General features: G+C 60.5%; 1 protein-coding gene across 1 annotated transcript; it reads left to right on the top strand.

The window, feature by feature from the left end:
• The first annotated feature begins 4,013 nt into the window (after positions 1–4,013).
• MMP28 (matrix metallopeptidase 28) lies at positions 4,014–16,608 on the top strand. The gene is made up of 8 exons (XM_083806639.1): positions 4,014–4,213; positions 9,438–9,517; positions 9,899–10,047; positions 12,216–12,437; positions 12,872–13,117; positions 13,467–13,616; positions 13,872–14,039; positions 15,239–16,608. The coding sequence occupies exons 1-8, from the start codon at positions 4,124–4,126 to the stop codon at positions 15,631–15,633; spliced, it is 1,500 nt and encodes a 499-aa protein (XP_083662765.1). The 5' UTR covers positions 4,014–4,123; the 3' UTR covers positions 15,634–16,608.
• Positions 16,609–17,866: the final 1,258 nt, after the last annotated feature.

Here is a 17,866-nt window from a genome sequence, read left to right as displayed (position 1 = left end):
GATGGTTTAACCATGTCATTGCCCTCCAGCCGTTTCTGCAAATTCCTTTAGCCCTGCAGTTTTTCTCAGCAACTACCTTAAGTTCAGCAGAGTAAGCTTTAATGAGGTTAAAAGAAAAGTAAAAAGCTTAAAAGAAAAAAAAAAATATCAGTAGCTAGTATCTTGAGGGTTGAATGAATCCTGGCTCTTCCTGACATGGTAACATCTGTTCTGGTGAAGCAGATCGCTCTGTGATGCTATGCAAATAAAGTCCTCTATTAATGGTCAGTGCTCACCATCAAAAGGCTTTAGAGTTTTGTAGCTGCTAGAATCGCTGTCTATTTTTTTTCCTTTAAACAGGTGAGGAAGGTGTCTGCAAATGCGTAACTTTCTGTTTTTAGCAGCCCAACAGCTGAACTGAAAATAAAAGGCAAATCTCCCACATCCTACTTAGAATTTCTCTCCAGTAGTTGCTTGTCTAAAACACAGAGACTGTCCCCGCAGAGCAAATGGGCTCGGGCTGAGCTGGGAAAAGCTCTGCGCTGCTTCCTCCATCTCTTTTATGATCTAGCCTCCAATATTTTTTTTTTAAGCAGCGAGGTTTTAGTTTTGGAAATCAGTACTGTATGGAATGCTGGCGGTTTATTTATAAAAAACACATCTTGCACTTGCCAAGCTCAACAATGACTTTATAGAGAAAAGCGTAGCAGGAGGATGCCAATGTAGAAGAAGCATATGATCATTACAGAGCTGAAATGCAACAAAAATAGCTAAACAATTTCGGAGAGAGCCAAATACATTCAGAGCTGTCTCTGTATGGCCAAACCCACCTCGCCCTGAGAAGTAACGTGACTTTGTGAGCTGCTCAAACTCCACGGGCCTGGAGAGCAGCGGGCGTCACTGCTTTGCCTGATCTAGAAATGAAAGTTCGGATTTCCAGGGTAGCAAAGAGCTCGTGTGACGTTGTCCACGGTAGACGGTGTTGCTAATGCTGCTGGAGAAATTGCTTTTGCAAAAGGGCTGAGAAGAGCCTGCTTTTCACATAATTTTCTGATATGATGATGTGTGCTGGAACACAGGTGACGCGCTGATCCCAGAGAGATGCACGTGGTTGCAGCAGTCCTCTGGGCAAAGAGCTGGTGGCATTCAGTCAAATTGCTCGCAGCAGAGGAAGCCCGACCCGTGCAGGTGTGTTTGTAGGACGGCAGCTGGTGTTCCCGAGCACGGAAGGGTTGTGCCGAGCAGCAGTGCCAGCTGCAGGGCTGGATGCGGCCCCCCTTCACCCCACCAGTTTCCTGGTAGCTCCACACACAGTGGGTAAAGCCAAGGAAAGCATGTACGGATTCTGCATTTTCCTCCTTTTTTTTTTTTTCCCTCTGATAAGCATCTGCTCCTGACTTGTCTTGAAGACAGGGTATGGGACTAGGCACGCTCAGTATCTTGCACATTAAAGGCACGGGAAGTCCTTAGACTTGCGGGAACTTACTGCGTGCAGATGAAGCACCCAGGAAAACTATTCCAAGCAGAAGAGCTTTGCCCTTGCGGCAGGCTTGTGGCTTTGTAAAGCACTGTGCCTCTCGCAGGTTAGGGGTGCTGCTGCTTCTGTGGCCATGCCCATCTGGTCCCACCTTTTCACGCCACAGGGCTGAGCACCCCCCAGCAGCAGGATTTGCTCCTAACATCCCCAAAGTGGCATCCAGCAGCCCATCCTGCTGCCCTCCAGCTGCTGCTGAGCAGCAGATGTCTGAGGAAAGACCGCTCTGCAGCGGAGGCAGCTGGAGCGGGTGAAAGGGAGCAACGTGAACGCGCGCTTAGAGCAAAGCACTGAAAGTTTTAACTGGCAGCTCTTGTGCTTCACATCCATCCCCCGTAGAAACTGCCAGAGGGGAGTAATGCTGTTGCTATTTGCTTATCAGTTACGGTAAACACTGAAGCTACCCAGAAATTTCACATCGGAGTGGTGCTATTTCGTAACGCCCCTTTCTGAGTCGCTCCGGCACTCACCTCCGCCAGCAGCCAGTGGCGATGCCTGGGCTCGGCTCAGCACCACAAAGGAGCCCCTCGGCTGTTAATGTGCTGCTGGTAATTGAGGAGCTCGGGAAAGGGGTTTGTAATCGAAGTAGCTGACTGCACTGAGATCTTCTGTGTTAAACGCAAAGATGGCCGTATGTGTAGAGACCCAAGAAATCCGGACTGTTTAGGCAACCAGAGCTTGTTTGGATCTATTGGTCATGGTCTTCTGCAAGCTTTTTTAGTAAAACTCGGACAGCTGTTTGCCAAGGCTTAAATCCAGGCTTTACTTCTGGAGTTTCAGTTTTAGAGTAGAGGCCATAAGGATTCAAGCTTTCTTCCAGCCCACTTCTGAGCTTTCACCAGATGCCGAAAACTGTCCACCTTTCCACAAGGCAGACAGCGTTTCCGTTCCCGATGCCTCTCTGCTGAGCACAGCTGGATAAACATCTCCGTGCTGTGTGCCGGGACCTGCTGAGACCTGCGACTCGGCACCCAGCGCCCCAGGGCCAAATCCTTCCCCATCGGGGTGCCACATTGGGTACAGAGCAAGGCGGCAGCGTCACGGAGCACCAGGTCGGGGAGGTGGGGTGCAGGTGCCCCCCAGCCCCTTCCCTGCCTTACACCGAGCAGGGATGGAGCTTCCTGCTGCTGCTGGGCCTAAGCCAGGCACTTTCTCGTCGCCCATATTCTTAAGGGGAACAGCAGATGGATCGGTTGCTTCCTAGAGACGAACCAAACACGGATGCGTTTGCAGACAGAGCCGCTCTTGTTTTGAAAGGAAGCGCGGCTCTGACCTGCGCGAGCGGCTCCCCGCTCCTTATCGCGCTGCTGCCCTCCCCGTCTGTCAGCCCTGCCTTACTGCCAGCCTCTCCCTGCCCTGTTTCCTTATTTTGCCCCGTATTTTGCCCCGTGACACTGATCCCATTCTCGAAACCTCAGGTCCCGAAAAGCCGCCCCTGTTCTGCTCCCGGCCCCGGTGAGAGGCAGCGTGCTGCGGGATCCCTGCGGCTCTCCTCAGGCTGCACTCCGCAGATGCTGCTGGAGCTCCGGGGCTTGGCATGCTTCAAAAGAAGAGGAAGAGGCCCGGGAGCTTTAAAATAGGTGTGTGGTTGAAGCTGGCATGAAAACAAAAGCAGATATAAGTCACATCCTATTATTTTTTTTCTGATCCAGAGCACAATCAAAACATCCTTTCGCTTTAGTCATATTAAAACAAAATAGTCAAACAAAATACTGCGGGGAGTAAACAGAGCTGTTAACTTGTCGTCGCTGGGAGCCGCCGGGCTGCAGCGGAGAATCCCTAAAGGCGGGTGGCTGTGGGGGAGCCCAGACGAGAGGAGCAGAGCCCGCGGCTCCTCGGGCTGTGCCCAGGTCGGGTGCTAGGGCCCGGCCGCCATTTCGTGCAGCTTGGGGCCGCAGGGTTGCTTTGGCCAGCACTGGTGGCACCCGTGTGTGTCCTGTTCTGCGCCGGGGAGGCCGAGGAGAAGGATCTGACCTTGGGGGGGTGGTGGAGAGAGCTGGGTGTGGGGTGAGCCCCTGGGGCAGCTCTCCCGGCCCTACACCCTGTGGCACAGCGTGGCGACGGGGCTGCAGACCCCCATGGGAGTGGGTCCCGCTGGCACAGCCGCCCCCTGCCCTGACCAAGGGGAGCCAAGCCGGGGGGTGTGAAGGGAAAAAAGGGGCATCGCTGCGAGGGGGGCGCAGAGCCAGTGCCTTAGAGGTGCCGTTAGAGCCCCCCGGTGCCCCCCAGCCAAGCACGACCCCTGATTTATAACATCGAGGCGGTGACAGATTGCCCCCCTCAGCCTTGTGCTCCGGGGCCCGGCCGCCCCCTCAGCCCCACGCCCTGAGGCGTGAGGGGGGCCCCAGGGGGGTCTCTCTTCGGGCCCCGCGGCTCCGGTGATCGCGGGAGGGGTGAAGGAGACACGGGGGGAACTCAGGGGACGGGGACGGGGGGACCCCGGGGAGGTAGGCGGGGGTGCGGAGGGAGCCCGGCCCTGCGGGCGGGGCGGGCCGGGGCCGCCCCCGGGGCCGGGCCGTGGAGAAGCGGAGCCGGGACCGGCACCGGGGGAGAGGCGGCGGCGGCGGCACGGCCGCGGGCACGGGCAGGAGCAGGAGCACGGCCACGGGCATGGCCGCGGTGCTGAGGGCAGCGCTGGCGCTGGGGCTGCTGGCGGCCGTGAGGGCGGCGGCGGGCGGCGGGCGGCGGCGGCAGGCGGAGGTAGGGCGGCGGCGGCGGCTGGGGGGGGGTCCCCGGGGGGCTCCGGGCTGTGGCTGGGGGCCGATGGTGGAGCTGGGGCCGGGGGCTTCTCCTGCCTGGGGTCGGGGTTTTGGCACGGGTGGATGCTGGGCGGGGAAGGCGAGTGCTGGTGGGGACCTTGGGGGCGTTCGCGTCCCTCGTGGTGTCCCCGAGGTGGGGGGGGTCCAGCCTTGGGGTGCTGGCTCACGGGTCCCTGTGGGCTTCACCCGCTGCATGCACGCCCCGAATCAGGCAAAGCTCAGCCCGAAGGTAGCGAAACCAGCTCCAAAAACCCCACAGCTTAGAGGGGAGAGCGAGCGTGGCGAGGGTTTGGGGCTGACAGACCCTCACCCGCGGCCTCCGGGAGCTTGCGGGGGGTTCGGGGGGCTGCCCCGGTACCTTCGTGCCCCGCAGCGATGCGATGTGCCTCCAGCATCAACACGCCGGGTAAATAAATGCCCGGAGGCTGGGGTGAGAAAGCTTGTCCAAATAAACGGAGCTGTTCAGCCGGCTTGTCGGTGGAAGCCGAAATTCTCGCGTAACATCAGACTTTGCTTCTAAAGTCGTTTCTCTCTTTTTTTTAATTGCTTTTAAAATAGCCCGTGCTAGCAACAATGGGTTGTGTAAACTTAGATGCGAACGTCTGAGAAAACGTCCAGTTGGGTTAAGTTCCTGGCTTGTGCCCTTGTTTTCATTGCATTTGTTACGACGGCAGCTTCAAAAAAAAATAGCTTGGATGTTTAATTTGAAGCACATTTATATTAAACCGTCTTGTTATGTGCAGATAGGAGGAGGCCCGGTGCTGGACAGCACGTAGCTTGGCAGACCTGGCTCATGCAGGAGGGTTGCGGGGATGTGCTCAGGGCAGCAGCAGGTACGCGGCAGTGCCCGAGCTGCGCCCATGCCAGGGGGTTTCTTTAAAAGACACGGCACGTGCGGGGTATCCCGGCACAGAGCGAAGCGTGTGTCCCCGTGCTTTTGGTGCCAAGGGTGATGAAGTCCCTGCAGCGATCGTGTGAGAAGGTGCAGGTCTGTGGTGGCCGGAGGAAAAATCGGTGTGAAGTTTGAGAAAAGCGGGGAGTGGAAGTGGGGAGTGAGAAGTGACTGGGATGTTCTCCTTTCTGGTTTTTATTTTGATTTTTTGTTATCCTGCCTCCTTCCCCTCTCAGTGCTGCAGTGGCACAGCCCCGGGCTCTCCCCTCCACCTCGGCAAACCCGGGGCTCACTTTCTGTGTCTGTGCCCCGGTGTCCGGACGAGCTTTTCCATGGCGTGGGTGCGGAGGTGGGATGCTGGCTGAAAGGGGCACCCCGCATTTTCCTTCTGATTGACATAAGGGGAAGAAAAATCTCCCCAGGGCGGTCCCCGTTTGGCCTCAGCGTGTTTCTACCTTTAGCGGTACAAACAGAGGAGCAGAGGAGTTCTCCTGACACTGCCCTTGCGGCATGGTGCGGTGTGAGCGTGCCGCACTCCTGCTCCCTGTTTCCACCTTGGTGATGGCAAAGACCAAATGTCTTCTTTCCCTTCTCTCTCGTTGTTCCCTCAGACATGAGAGCACAACCAGTCTGCGTGATCAAACTGGTTCGTCAGCCCTCTGCTATTCACCCTCGGAAAAACTTCCCCGAGCGCTTTGGGTCATTTTCCGTCAGCTTCTGTGCCGCGGTGCATTTCAGCCCCAGGCTCTTGCTTTCTCTTAAGCAATGCAAAATTTCGTACTGCCATCCCGCAGCATCCCCGCTGCCCCGGTGAGCGCGCTCGGTGCTCAGCAGCCCGAACACCCGGGTGTTTGGTGCACCCCTGCTGCACCGCTCGAGGAGAGCAAGTGTGAAGGAAGAGTAAGGGAGCGTAAAACCCACCAGGCACGGTATTCCCCAGCTCCACATCTTCAGGGGCAAGTAGATAATTCCCTGCTAAGGCAGGTTTTAGGGGTGTGGGTGGGAGAAGAGATGCCTTTGGGGCCGGATCAGGCACAGCAGGGAGCAAGACAGCAACAGGGCTGGGGGTTTCATCAGCCCCTCGTCGACGTACGGGGTTAGCTGGTGTGGTCGCCGCCTTCCACCCTTTCTATGGAAGGCAAGCCAAGCTCTGTGTTTGCTAATTTCCCTTCTTGTGTGTCTCTGTACGTATGCGTGTATAATAATTTATACATCCACTTACACACACGCTTAAACAAAAGAGACGCGAGGACTCTGCCTAAGGGGCTGCGAACGCAGACAGGAATGCGGCGTGAGAGAGCGGCGAGAGATGAAGGTTTTCCAGCGCTGCAGCATCCCGGCAGGCAGCGACCTGCGGGCGCTCCTGCCAAAACCTGCTCGTGCCGGCAGCTTCCTGGGGCCGGGCCCCATCGTGTCTGCAGGGGGGGAACCGAGGGAGAGCTTCGTGGTGATGCCTGGTGGTGAAACGCCGCGGGACGGAGCTGGGGATGCTCAGCCTGGGCTGGGATCGCAGCATACCTCACAGGGATGCTGTTGGCTTCGCTGTGCGGCCGGCGTCCTCTGAAAGCACAGCACGAAATGTTAGCCATCCGCTTCGGACACCGGTCTGTGCTCAGGGGAACGGAGGGGAAAGAGGGGTTTTGTGTCCAGGTGCAGCAGAAGGGACCGCAGGCAACATAAGCTGCCTGCCAGGCAGGGGGAGAGGCTTGTCCGTGCGTTTCTGGTACTTAAGTGGTGGAAACAGGCCAGAAATGTGTCCGGAGGGGGGGCGGGACGGGAGCCTGCTGTCTCTGAGCTGTTGTTATCCCAGTTCCGAGGAGGGAGGTCTGCTTGTGTGTGCTGTTGGCCGGCTTCCACCTGGGGTGCCTGCGGTCGAGGGCAAGGTGTTTCCTTGGCTGCAGCCCTCGGCAGAGCCCATTTCCAGGGCTGTAAGCATCTCCCGTGGCGAGCCGCGGGCCGGGAAGGGCCCCTCCATCTCCTGCAGAGCCGAGGCTCCGCTGCCTCCCGGGCAGCCAGACCTTTCCTCTTCTCGTTTCCCTCCCCGCGTGCGGAGGGGGAGCCGGGCATATTTCACGGGAATGCTCAGCCCTTGGCTTCCTGCTGTTTTTCTTCTCCCATTGTATGGAAAAGAGCCGTTCCCCGTCGGGGCAGGAGGGAGCGGGTTTTGCCGGGGCTGAGCATTGCGGCTGCTGGCTCAGCACCAGGGTCACAGGTTCTGCTGGGGGGGGGCTTTTAGCACTGCTTTGGGCAAGGGACACTGTGACACGGGGCTCTGCGGTTCTTCTGTCACCCCCAGGAGCCCCTGCTCCAGGGGACTCTGTATTCCCTCCTTACGCAGCGCATCCCTTTCCTTTAGCTCTCTTTCCAGGTCTGATATCACCCGGAGATGACAGTAACCGCTTATCTCGAGTCTGCACACCTCTGGATCCCAGGAGCCAGGTGTTAGGTGGAAGAAAATGTGGTAAAATGACGGTGCGCAAGAACCTGAGCGTGAAACGGTCCCGAAACTGCAGGGAAACAGCCCGCTTTGGGCTGACTTTGTCAGCTCAAGGAAATGGGGATGGTAACGGCAGCGAGCGGCATGCAAGCAGTTCGGTGCCGTTACAGCACAGCTGCTGTGCTGCCTTATTGCCACGCACCCTGACTTGTCCAGATGGGTTTCCATGAGATCATGGTGGGGAAAAACAATTTTCATGCTTCAAGGATGGGATTGCGTTAGGTTACGGGAGAGGAGACAGCTCGGACTTGTTGTGGTTCAGATGCTGAGGGAAAGAAGAGCTGTGGGAGGAGAGGCTTACACCACGGTGGGCTTTTGGGACCCAGGACTTTCCTCCTGCTCCGTAGCCCTCAGTTGTCAGCAGGGGTGTGACTGTTCGGGGTTATCACCGTGCATCCATGGGTGTAGCTGGTGGTTTGCTAACTCTGGAGGGGAATGCTGTAAAAACCCAGCCCCAGCGAGAGGAGCAGACGTCTCTGCCCCTCCAGGCACCGCTGAGCCCCAAGCCCTGCCTGCTATAACACCGCCGCTGATCAGAGCGCTCTCGGCAGCGCTCCTGAGACATCTGCGCCTCGGCTGCCGGGGTGAAGCCAGGACCAGCACCAGCACCTGTGGCAGCACCCAGCCCTCGTCTTCCTCCTGCCTCTCCTCTGCCGTGGCACGGGCTGGGAGGAGGCGTTAAAAGCAGGCAGCCCTGCTGCCCTGCTGCCCCGCGCTGCCGGGATGAAGGAAGCAGCAGAGCCACTTTCCCTTTTCATCCCCATCCCTTTTCATTCCTCGTTCCCCTAACCCCGGCGCTAACAGGATGCGGGGAGGCGGGTTGGTCTGGAGCAAATGTCCCCGGTGGGATGGGGAAGACGGGCGTGGAGCATTCCTGGGAATATTGCTGTTAAACTCCTCAGAAAGCCGGGGGCAGCGGGGGCAGCCACTTGTTTTCTTTGAAATGCAATTTATGTGCTGGAGCAAGTTCAGACCGACAATCTCCGTCCATTTCAGTGGACGATAAGGAGAAGAATGGTTTGGCAGAGCCCATTGCGCCCTCCCGGCGTGTGTCTGCTGCTCAGCAGCACATCCTGCCCTGGCCGGGGAGAGGCTGCAGCCTTTCGGGGGCAGCCTCGGGACTTGACCCTGCCCGACCCGGCCCTGGTGACCTGGTGAAATCCACAGAAATCCCTGATAGTAATCGGTGTGGCCCTGATTGTAATCACTGTGTTGAGCTGCTGGTTGTTAGAGATGGGCGAGTGGCTTCGTTAGCCCCTGGTGCGGATGACATTGCAGCGGGTTTTAATCCATGGCAGCAGTGTTCCCTGCTATGTCTCCGTCAGGTCATTGCCAAAAAACCCAGAGCCGTCAAAAATGAGTGAAAAGCACAGAAAGCTGTCTGAGCACTGCCGTGCGCACGTGTGCTCACGTCGTGGGAATCACAAAAGTCTAACGAAGCAACAGCCGGGAATTTCTGCCCAGCCCTGGCTTTGCCACGCTCTTTCCCACTGAATCTTTATCCTCTCCCCTCGCACGCCCTGAGCTGCTCCTCTAATTTCAGGTTGGAAATGAGGAGACATTTCTTCTCAGAAAGAGCAGTCAGGCATTGGGAGGGGCTGCCCAGGGAGGTGGTGCAGTCACCGTCCCTGGGGGTGTTTAAGGAAAGGTTGGACGTGGTGCTTAGGGACATGGTTCAGCGGGTGATGGTGGTGGCAGGGGGACGGTTGGACCAGGTGGTCTTGGAGCTGTTTTCCAACCCTAATGACTCCGTGATCCTCCCCTGTCTCCCCGCAGCAATTCCTGCAGAAGTACGGCTACCTGGGAGCAGCACACCCCAGCCCGCACAGCCCCGCGGAGTTCACGGCGGCGCTGAGGTAGGAGCCTTTTATTTAACACCAGCATTATGCAGCGCTGCCCCGGGGGGTGCTCTGTGCAGCTCGGGGCTCGCCTGCTGTCAGATGCTAACGCACACGAGCGGTCCTTCGGAGGAGCACCGCTGGCTGGCAGCCGGCGCGGCGCTGCGTTATTTGCCTTTTATGGCCTGCTGTCCCCGCTGCAATAATATCTGCAGCGAGGCCGAGGATCTGGCTGGCTGGAAGAGCTCAGAGGGTTTGGGATTTGCAACGCCTGGCTCCCTTATCTCCCGGATGTACTCCTGCCAGCGGGGCGCGAAGCTCGCGGGGCAGAGCCCAGCGCGGAACCCGGGGCGCTGCCGTCTCGAAATACGGGGTGCTGACATCTCCCTTCCTTTGCAGGGACTTCCAGCGGGTGAGCCACCTCCTGCCCAGCGGGGTCCTGGACGCCCCCACGCTGCGGCAGATGGGCCGCCCGCGGTGCGGCACGGGCGATGGGGAGAGCTGGGGCCACCTCGCCGCACCGCGCCACCGGCGCTCGGCACAGCACAGTGAGCGTCGGCATCCCGCAGGGCCTGGGCTCGGGGCGTCTGGCTCGAGGGCGGTGTTGGGAAAAGGAGCAAGGTCCACTCGTGGCTCAGCAATCTGGAAGGCAGAGCTTGATGGCTCCTGAGGTGCCTCCAGGTCACCCTGACCCCAGCAGCACAGTGTAGAGGACCAGGACTGACACGGAGCAAAGGCACACGCGGTCTGACTGCTCCCAGTGGATTTGCTTGCTCCTGGCTATCCAGGATTGGGCCTCTTGCCTCTCGTGAGCTCTTGTGGATGAATAGCACGATTCCTAGAGAGCGAGAGGGCTGGGACCAGCTGTGCGTGGGACATGGGAAAAATGAGGGTGAGATTAAGGCAGGGCTCAGCACCGTGCCAAGCTGCCTCTGCATCTGGCACAGCTGGTGCTGGGGGACGGACCCAGGGGAAGGACACAGGAGGCAGCCTGGTGCTCCCCATGCCTCTGGTGTTCCATCCAAATCCCTGACACAAGGGATGCGATTGTGGGCAGAGAGACCACAGCAAGTGGGCAGGAGGCAGAGCAGGACCGGGGCCAGCAGCCCCTGCCCCAAAAGGCTCCTTGATGGGGTGGCAAGAGGCACGGAGCAGCACCACATCTGTGCCGGCGGGGCGGAGGGGAGGCCGGGGAGCCCGGCGCCGGGCAGGAAGGCGGGCGGCTTTGTGCTAAGCTGGCTGTTTATCCGACCTGGGGCAGGAAGCCGCCGCGGCTGAGCCAGCAAAGCGCTTTGTTAGCCAGCCCGCTGCCAGCCGCGCCAGGACCCTCGGCCAGGTCACCGGCACCGCTGCCACGCATCCGGCACCCCGCCGGGCTCGGACACCCCGGTACCGTAGCAAAAGCCAGGGCTTTGATCTGGCCGCCTTGCCGGGCTGTGAAAGCCGCCGGAGCTGGCGGGGAGCTGCTGGGCCCTGGCCAGACGGCGCTGGGTTTCCCGGGGAAGTCCCTGCCCGCCGGTCTGGGGGGGGCTGTCCGTGGAGGGACGGGCAGGCGGGATGCCCAGGTGCTGTCTCCGAGCTGCCACCATCCAGGCAGGTGTCCGGCCCCTGCCACGCGGGGTCTGTCCCAGCAGAAAGCTCAGCCCTGTCCCTTTTGGGATGGAGGTGCTGTGCCTCTAACAAGCAGGTCCTCTCCTGGACCACAGAAGGGAACGCTGGCGGGGGGGCTGCCAGAGCTGCCCTCGGGTGTCTGCAGACGGCTGTGAAACCCCGTCCTTTGGCTTCCCTGCACGTCTGGAGCAGGCGCAGGTGCCGGAGGTCCGTCACTGCTCCCACGCCTCGGCACCAGCTCCTGCACCCACATATTCCCAGAGCGGCCCCGCAGCTTCTCTCCCACTCCTGCACGCCCCCAGCCAGATGTGAGCCCCCCCAGCCCAGCTGCCGGGGACCCCAGGGGGGTTGGATGCTGCAGGAATGTGCCTCTGCCCCGATACATGGTCAGAGGATGGTGGGGGGCTTACAGTGATCTCATGGCCAGGTTCCCTTTGTCATTGTCACCGTCCCCCCAGGGGCATCAAGGGTCTGTCTCCCCTGAAATACTACTAGGGAAGCCCTGAGCAGCAAGAGCTTCAGTGCAGGGAAAACGGTCCTTTGAACGCAGATGGTGAGCAAAGGTTTGTCCCCACGGGGGTATCCCCAGGTGGGATTCAGGCAAAGTTTTCTGCAGGAAATTGAGTGGCCAAGGTGCCTTTAGGAACAGGGAAATACAGCGCCGTCCGCTAGAGAGCTGGCCTGGTTTCCCTTGCCTTAGCTCCATACCCACAGTGTTAAAACGACATGTGCAGGGGGAAAAGAAAAGAGATTTCCCTAAAAAAAAAAAAAAAAAAGCACAGGCTGGGATCTGGGATTCAGGGAGGCAGCTCGGGGAAGCAGCGAAGAGCTGCTGCTGTCCAGGGAGATTTGGGGCTGGTGAGCCTCCAGCCCTGTACACGGACACCTCATTTCCCCCTGGGTTTCAGCATCCGCCCCATCCTTTTCCCCTTGGGCCCTTGTTTTCAGAGGTGCCTTTGCTTTCCCTCCCTGAAAGCCCATCCCTGGGCCTCCTCTTCTGGGCATGGAGCTGGGCAGGGGCTGGATTTGCTCTCCCTGCGTGGCTGGGGTGGGAGGGCAAGGAGCCGCCCCCGTGGCGCTGAGCCCGTCCCGTCCCGTCCCGCAGGCAGCAAGTGGCACAAGCGGCACCTGACGTACCGGGTGGTGAACTGGCCGCCGTACCTGCCGCAGCACGAGGTGCGCCTGGCCGTCAGGGCCGCCTTCGAGATCTGGAGCAACGTCTCCTCGCTGGTCTTTTGGGAAGCGCGGGACGGCCCGGCCGACATCCGCCTCACCTTCTTCCACGGGGACCACAACGACGGGCTCAGCAACGCCTTCGATGGGCCAGGTGCTGGTCGCTCCCCCCTCGTAAGCTTCTCTTTTACAACGGGGGCTCTTCCTGGGGCTGGGGGGGAGGCCAGGTTTGTTCCCCCGCTCTTACCAAGGACACATCCTGGTGCCCAGCAGTGTGAGCGAAGGTGATGGAGGGTCCTGAGTCCCAGCCCCGCAGCTCAGGAGCCCCCAGGTTGGGATGCTCGTGGCGGGCTCACGCTGGTGGCCTCCAAGGAGCCCTCCCTGCCCTGACCCCATCCTCCAGGCACAACTGGTTCGGGTTTCGTGGGGGCATGAAATAGCCACGGGAAGCTGGGTTTCCTTCGGGAAGCCTCCCGCTGGGCCAAAATCGATGCCTATTTAAGCGCTCGTGTCCCCCCCCCCGCCCTGGGCTCACGCCAGGGGCTGCGTGCTGCCCCCACGGCCCCCTGACGTCCATCCCGTCCCCAGGAGGTGCCCTGGCCCACGCCTTCTTCCCCCGCCGCGGAGAAGCCCACTTTGACAGCGCCGAGCGCTGGTCCCTGCGCAGCGGCAAGGGGCGCAACCTCTTCGTGGTGGTGGCGCACGAGGTCGGCCACACGCTGGGGCTGGAGCACTCCCCCGCCCGGAGCGCCCTCATGTCCCCCTACTACAAGAAGCTCAGCAAGGACTTCGTCCTCAGCTGGGATGACATCTTGGCCATCCAGAACTTGTACGGTGAGCATCGCTTCCCCGACACATCGGTTGCTCCTGGGGACATTCCTCGGGGTGGAGCAGGATGGCAGCAGGTCCATGCAGGGGGTGAGGACTCCGTGCACAGTGCATGGTGGGGATGGGCCCTGTCCCTTCACGTCTGCAGCAAGGAGGGCAGGATGGGTACCGGCTGCTCCAGGGAAAAGCCAGTGTGTGATTTTTTGGGGTACCAAGGGGTCTTTGCCACCATTACTGAGGGCGATAGGAACCAGGCCGTGTGACATGGAGCACCTGGTGCCCTCCGATGGCTCGCCAGCCTTGTGAGCAACCCGCTTCCATGCCCTGCTCCACAACTCACCCTGCTCCTTCCCAGGGAAGCCCTCCAGGGGCTCGGCCGTCCAGCTGCCAGGAAGGGTCTTCACTCACTTCCAGGACTGGAGCGGGGACCTGTACGGCGGGGACCGGCAGCGGCAGGGCGCCAGCACCTATTACTGCCACTCCTTCTTCGACGCCGTGACCGCCGGTGGGTGTTTGTGAGCCCTCTCCCAAAACCCCCGCACCACTCCAGTGACCTCTCCCTGCACTGATGAGCCCCTGGGGTGGGACGGGAGGGTTTGTCCAGTCCTCAGCCCTATGTGGGCGTCCCCAAAACACCGCAGGGCTGGGGGCGGTGGCGGTGATGAGAGGCGATGCGGTGCGCGATGGGCGGTGGGCTGGGGCTTAATTTGGGATGTTGGCACCGTGCTTCTCGCCCTCACGGCCCCCTCTGCCCCAGCAGACGCGGACCACAGCCTGTACATCTTCAAGGGTGGCCACTTCTGGGTGGTGTCGGCCAGCGGCAATGCCAGCCAGCCGCAGCCGCTGCACGCGCGCTGGCCCGGCCTGCCCGCCGGCATCGACGCCTGCGCCTGCTCCCCGCTCAGCCGCAGCTTCTACTTCTTCAAAGGTCAGTGAGGCGCGGGCTGCAGCCGGCGTCTGTCCGTCCTGCGCCGCTCTGTCCATCCAGGTCTGCCCCTGCACCCCCAGCCTGGTGTGGTGCCGGGGTGCTGGGTGTCACTGGGTGCTGAGGGTGCCGGCTCCTGGGTGCTGTGCCGGCCGCAGGTTAACCACGCATCACCCACAGCCTGCAGTGCCACCCTGTGCCTCAGTTTCCCCCCTCTGGAGAGCAGCATTTGCACGGGTTTAAAAATCAAAGCAGATGCATTTTGGGGAGAAAAGGCTCTCTGGAGATGCGCAGCTGCCGGCAGCTGGACGAGCACCGCGTTGTGGTGCCCGTGATTCATGCCCCGTGCCCGGTGCCTTGCTGCCATCTGCAAGCTGCCGGTGGCACAGCTGGCAGGGCAGAGGAAGGTCAGCCCAGGCAGCCAGGACACCGAGGTCAGCCCGAACTTTTCATGGAAACCACTCGCCAGCCCGTCAGAAAGGGGGCTTTGTTGCTGCGGCTGGGGGAGAGCCAAAAGCCCCCCTCCGCGGGGCCTGACCCGGCACAGCCTGCGAGCAGAAAGGGGCTTTTGTCTGGGGCAGCGCGGTGCCTCGGCTCCCCGGGGACGAGACGGCCGGGCTGCGGTGGGGAGGGCGGCGCCGGGGGTGGTCTCGGTCCCTCCGGCTGCAGCGGGGGTTTGGCTGTCCCAGCCCAGGAGGGATGCGGGTCTGTCTGTCCTGCTGTGCAGGAGCAGGAGGGAGGTTTGCACCTGGGCTTGGGGACAGCGTGGTGGCCACGCTCTGTTCCCAGCTGCCCCGTTAACCCCCCTGAGCAACCTTGCCTCAGCTGGGAAACTTGTGCATGTGGCACAAGCGGGGTGGGGAAAGCCTCTCCCCAGCCCTTGGACAAAACCCTTCATCCCCGCCCCTCCTTCCAGCACGAGAGCAGCAGCGCAACACGGGCAACTGCAGCCCCGAGAGCCCCATTTCCCACCACAGCCACAGCTTCGTGCTCCAGGGGCTGCTTCTTCCCAGCCAGGTCCACGGGGAAGCCTAAGGGGGACGTGCCCATGGTGGTGCCATCGGGTCACCGGTGGGCTGGGTGGCACCTCTGGGCCGTAAGGCTGCCCCGTGGCCGATTGCGAAGGGGAGCAGAAGGATCAGCCCTCCTGGTGGCCACCTCACCGCGCTTTGTGCTCTGACCCCTCTCCCATCTCTTCCCAGGTGGCCGATGCTGGCGCTACCAAGGCTCCACCCTGGCGTCAGGCTTCCCGCAGAAGTGCAGCGCCCGCGGCCTCCCGCGGCACCCCGACACGGCCCTCTACTTCCAGCGGCTCCGGCGCCTGGTGCTCTTCAAGGGCGCCAAGTACTTCGTGGCGAGCGAGGAGACCCTCGCCGTGGAGCCCTACTACCCCCGCAGCCTGCGGGACTGGGACGGCGTCCCCCCCGGCACGACGGGGGCCCTGGCACACCGCGACGGCTCCGTCTACTTCTTTCGGGATGAGCAGTACTGGCGGTTCGACCAGGCCAAGCTGCGGGTGGTGGCCACGGGCAAGTGGGCCACGCAGCTGCCGTGGATGGGCTGCTGGGACGCCAACGGCGGGCAGGTCCTCTTCTGAGCCCCGCCGCCGCTGCCGAGCATCGTTCCTGAGCGTGCTGGGACGAAACGGGGGCTGAGCCCCATCTCGGTCCTCAGCGTGGACCCTGCTGTCTCAGGACAGCTCTCGGGGTCCCGAAGCAGTGTCCCCGAGCAGCGGGGATGTGGCTGGGACGAGGCAGCCTCCAGCCCAGCAGGTCTGACCTCGCCAGGTGGGCTGTGATGTTGGGGAGGAGGCATTTCTTTAAAAAAAAGAAAAAGCCCACAAGAAAACATGGAGACTGCAATCGTACCCCTTTCTGATAACTTTCAGGATTGTTTTATGCCTTTCTTTCAAGCCAGGACTTATTTGTTGCTACTTTATTTGTTGTTTTCCTGCGATCAGGCAGAGAAGTGCCTTGCCGATGGGTGCTGTAGGGCTTGGGTGTTTTTAAATGAGTGACTTAGAATGTTTTCCCATTAAAACAAGAAGAAGAGAGACATTTGGACATGACCATGGGCCCAGGCTGAGCTCTGCAAGAGACGGCAAGCAGGACAGACGGACGTGTCCATGCACACAGGCTCATGAGGACGGCCTGGCCACACAGTCCTCGTTCCTTTTACAAACCTCGAATGCTGCACCCACCACTGCCACCGGGACGGGCATTGTCCCCGAGAGTCCGCGGGGAACGTGGGGTCCCCAGGGCTCGACCTCCCTGCGAGCAAACGCCAGCATCCCTGTCCCTGGCCAGGACGGGGCCGAGCGCTGTGGAACGTCCTCTGATTTGACATTTTGGAGCATTTCGGTTTGTTTTCTGTGATATTTGTGAATGAACCCTTCCTGTGCAGATGCGGGGCGCGCACGCGGCTTGAAATCTCAGGGGATTTTTCAGCGTTGCCAAAGAGACGGGGCCGCGGCGTTTTGGTTTGGGCTGGGTGGCAGTAACGCAGCATCGCTCGCAGCCATCCCCAGGGCTCACAGACCTGGTGGCAAATAAAATGAACCCCTGGAGTTGCAGTGCTGGCGTTGCCATTTGTTTTCAGGCCATGCCTTCATATTTTTTTAAAATCCAATCTCACGTTTCCTGAAAGGGGTGAATTAAGATGCACATGTGCCTTTAGGGTCGGGGTGGGCAGGGCTCAATTTGCCCCAAGGTTCCTTGCAGGAAGGCTGCTTTTGGGATTGCTCTCACCAAAATGCAGCCATGTGAAGCACGGGATGCTGAAGTAAACAGGGAACCTCTCCTCCCTGCTTCATCCCAAGCTGTTGAGGATTCCTCCACGCCTTGTGATGCATTAATAATACCTTTTCCCAGTGTGAGAGGGGACCCCCCCTGTCTGCAGGCAGCCGTCGCGCTCTACCCCAGCCAGGCCGTTTTGTCCCCAAGCAGGCATCGGGTGCGTGCTGTTGCGGTGCTGACTCTGTCTCTTGGCCAAGGAGCTGCCAGAGGAGAAAGCAAGCGGTGTTTGCTCCCCTTGTTTGCTTTCCTTCATGCCGTGACACGCCGGGCGTCCCACGTGCGCTGCCCATTGACCGGGCGGTGTTTTGTCTGCAGGGGAAGGCGCGGGCGGAGGTGCTCTGGGGATGTTTGCAGAGGTCGGGACACCTCGGTCGGTGCCTCCATCCCCTGTTCACAGCTCCTGCACCCCGCAGAGTGCGGGGCCGGGGGGGGGGTGAGCGTGCAGCCCGAGCCGTGTCACCGTCCCCTCTGTGGCACAAGGCTCCTTTTCTCCTCCTGGGCTGCTTGCAGGGCACGCCAGGCGCCCGCCGCGCATTCCCCAGCCCGGGGGAATAGCTGGGATTCCTGCATTGCCTCCCCCAAAATGGCACCAAAAGGAGCAGCAGCAGGCAGAGGATGGAGTCCCTGAGCAGCACAACCCCCCCGCGCTCCCCAGAGACTCTTCCAGCCCCAAGGTGTGAGACGATCACTGGCAGAGCTGCTGTTTGCACCAGCACCTCGGTCCTGGGGTGCTCTGCAACATCTTTTGGGAGGGAGCCCTGCGAGGCTGCAGATTCCCGGAGCGCCCACTCGCTGCTGTGCCCCGTGGTTATTGCCGTGAAGCCCCAGCTCCTGGCGCCGTGCCCTCTGCGGAGGAGCTTGGCTCTCGTTCAGGGCTTCACAGCACAGAACTTGCAAGGGAGCACAGGGCAAAGAAACCCCAACGGCGCACATGTGAATAAAACCCCTCTCGTGCTCGTTTTGCTTTTTCAGAAAGAAGCCTGGGGGAGAGGACTGAGGCTTTTTGCAGGCTGAGCCCTGACACGGTGCAAAGCA

The sequence above is a fragment of the Anser anser genome, assembly GCF_964211835.1.
Source record: "Anser anser genome assembly, chromosome: 20".
Lineage (NCBI taxonomy): Eukaryota > Metazoa > Chordata > Aves > Anseriformes > Anatidae > Anser > Anser anser.
The sequence above is the reverse complement of the archived record's forward strand: the minus strand, read 5'-3'. Positions and strand labels throughout refer to the sequence as shown.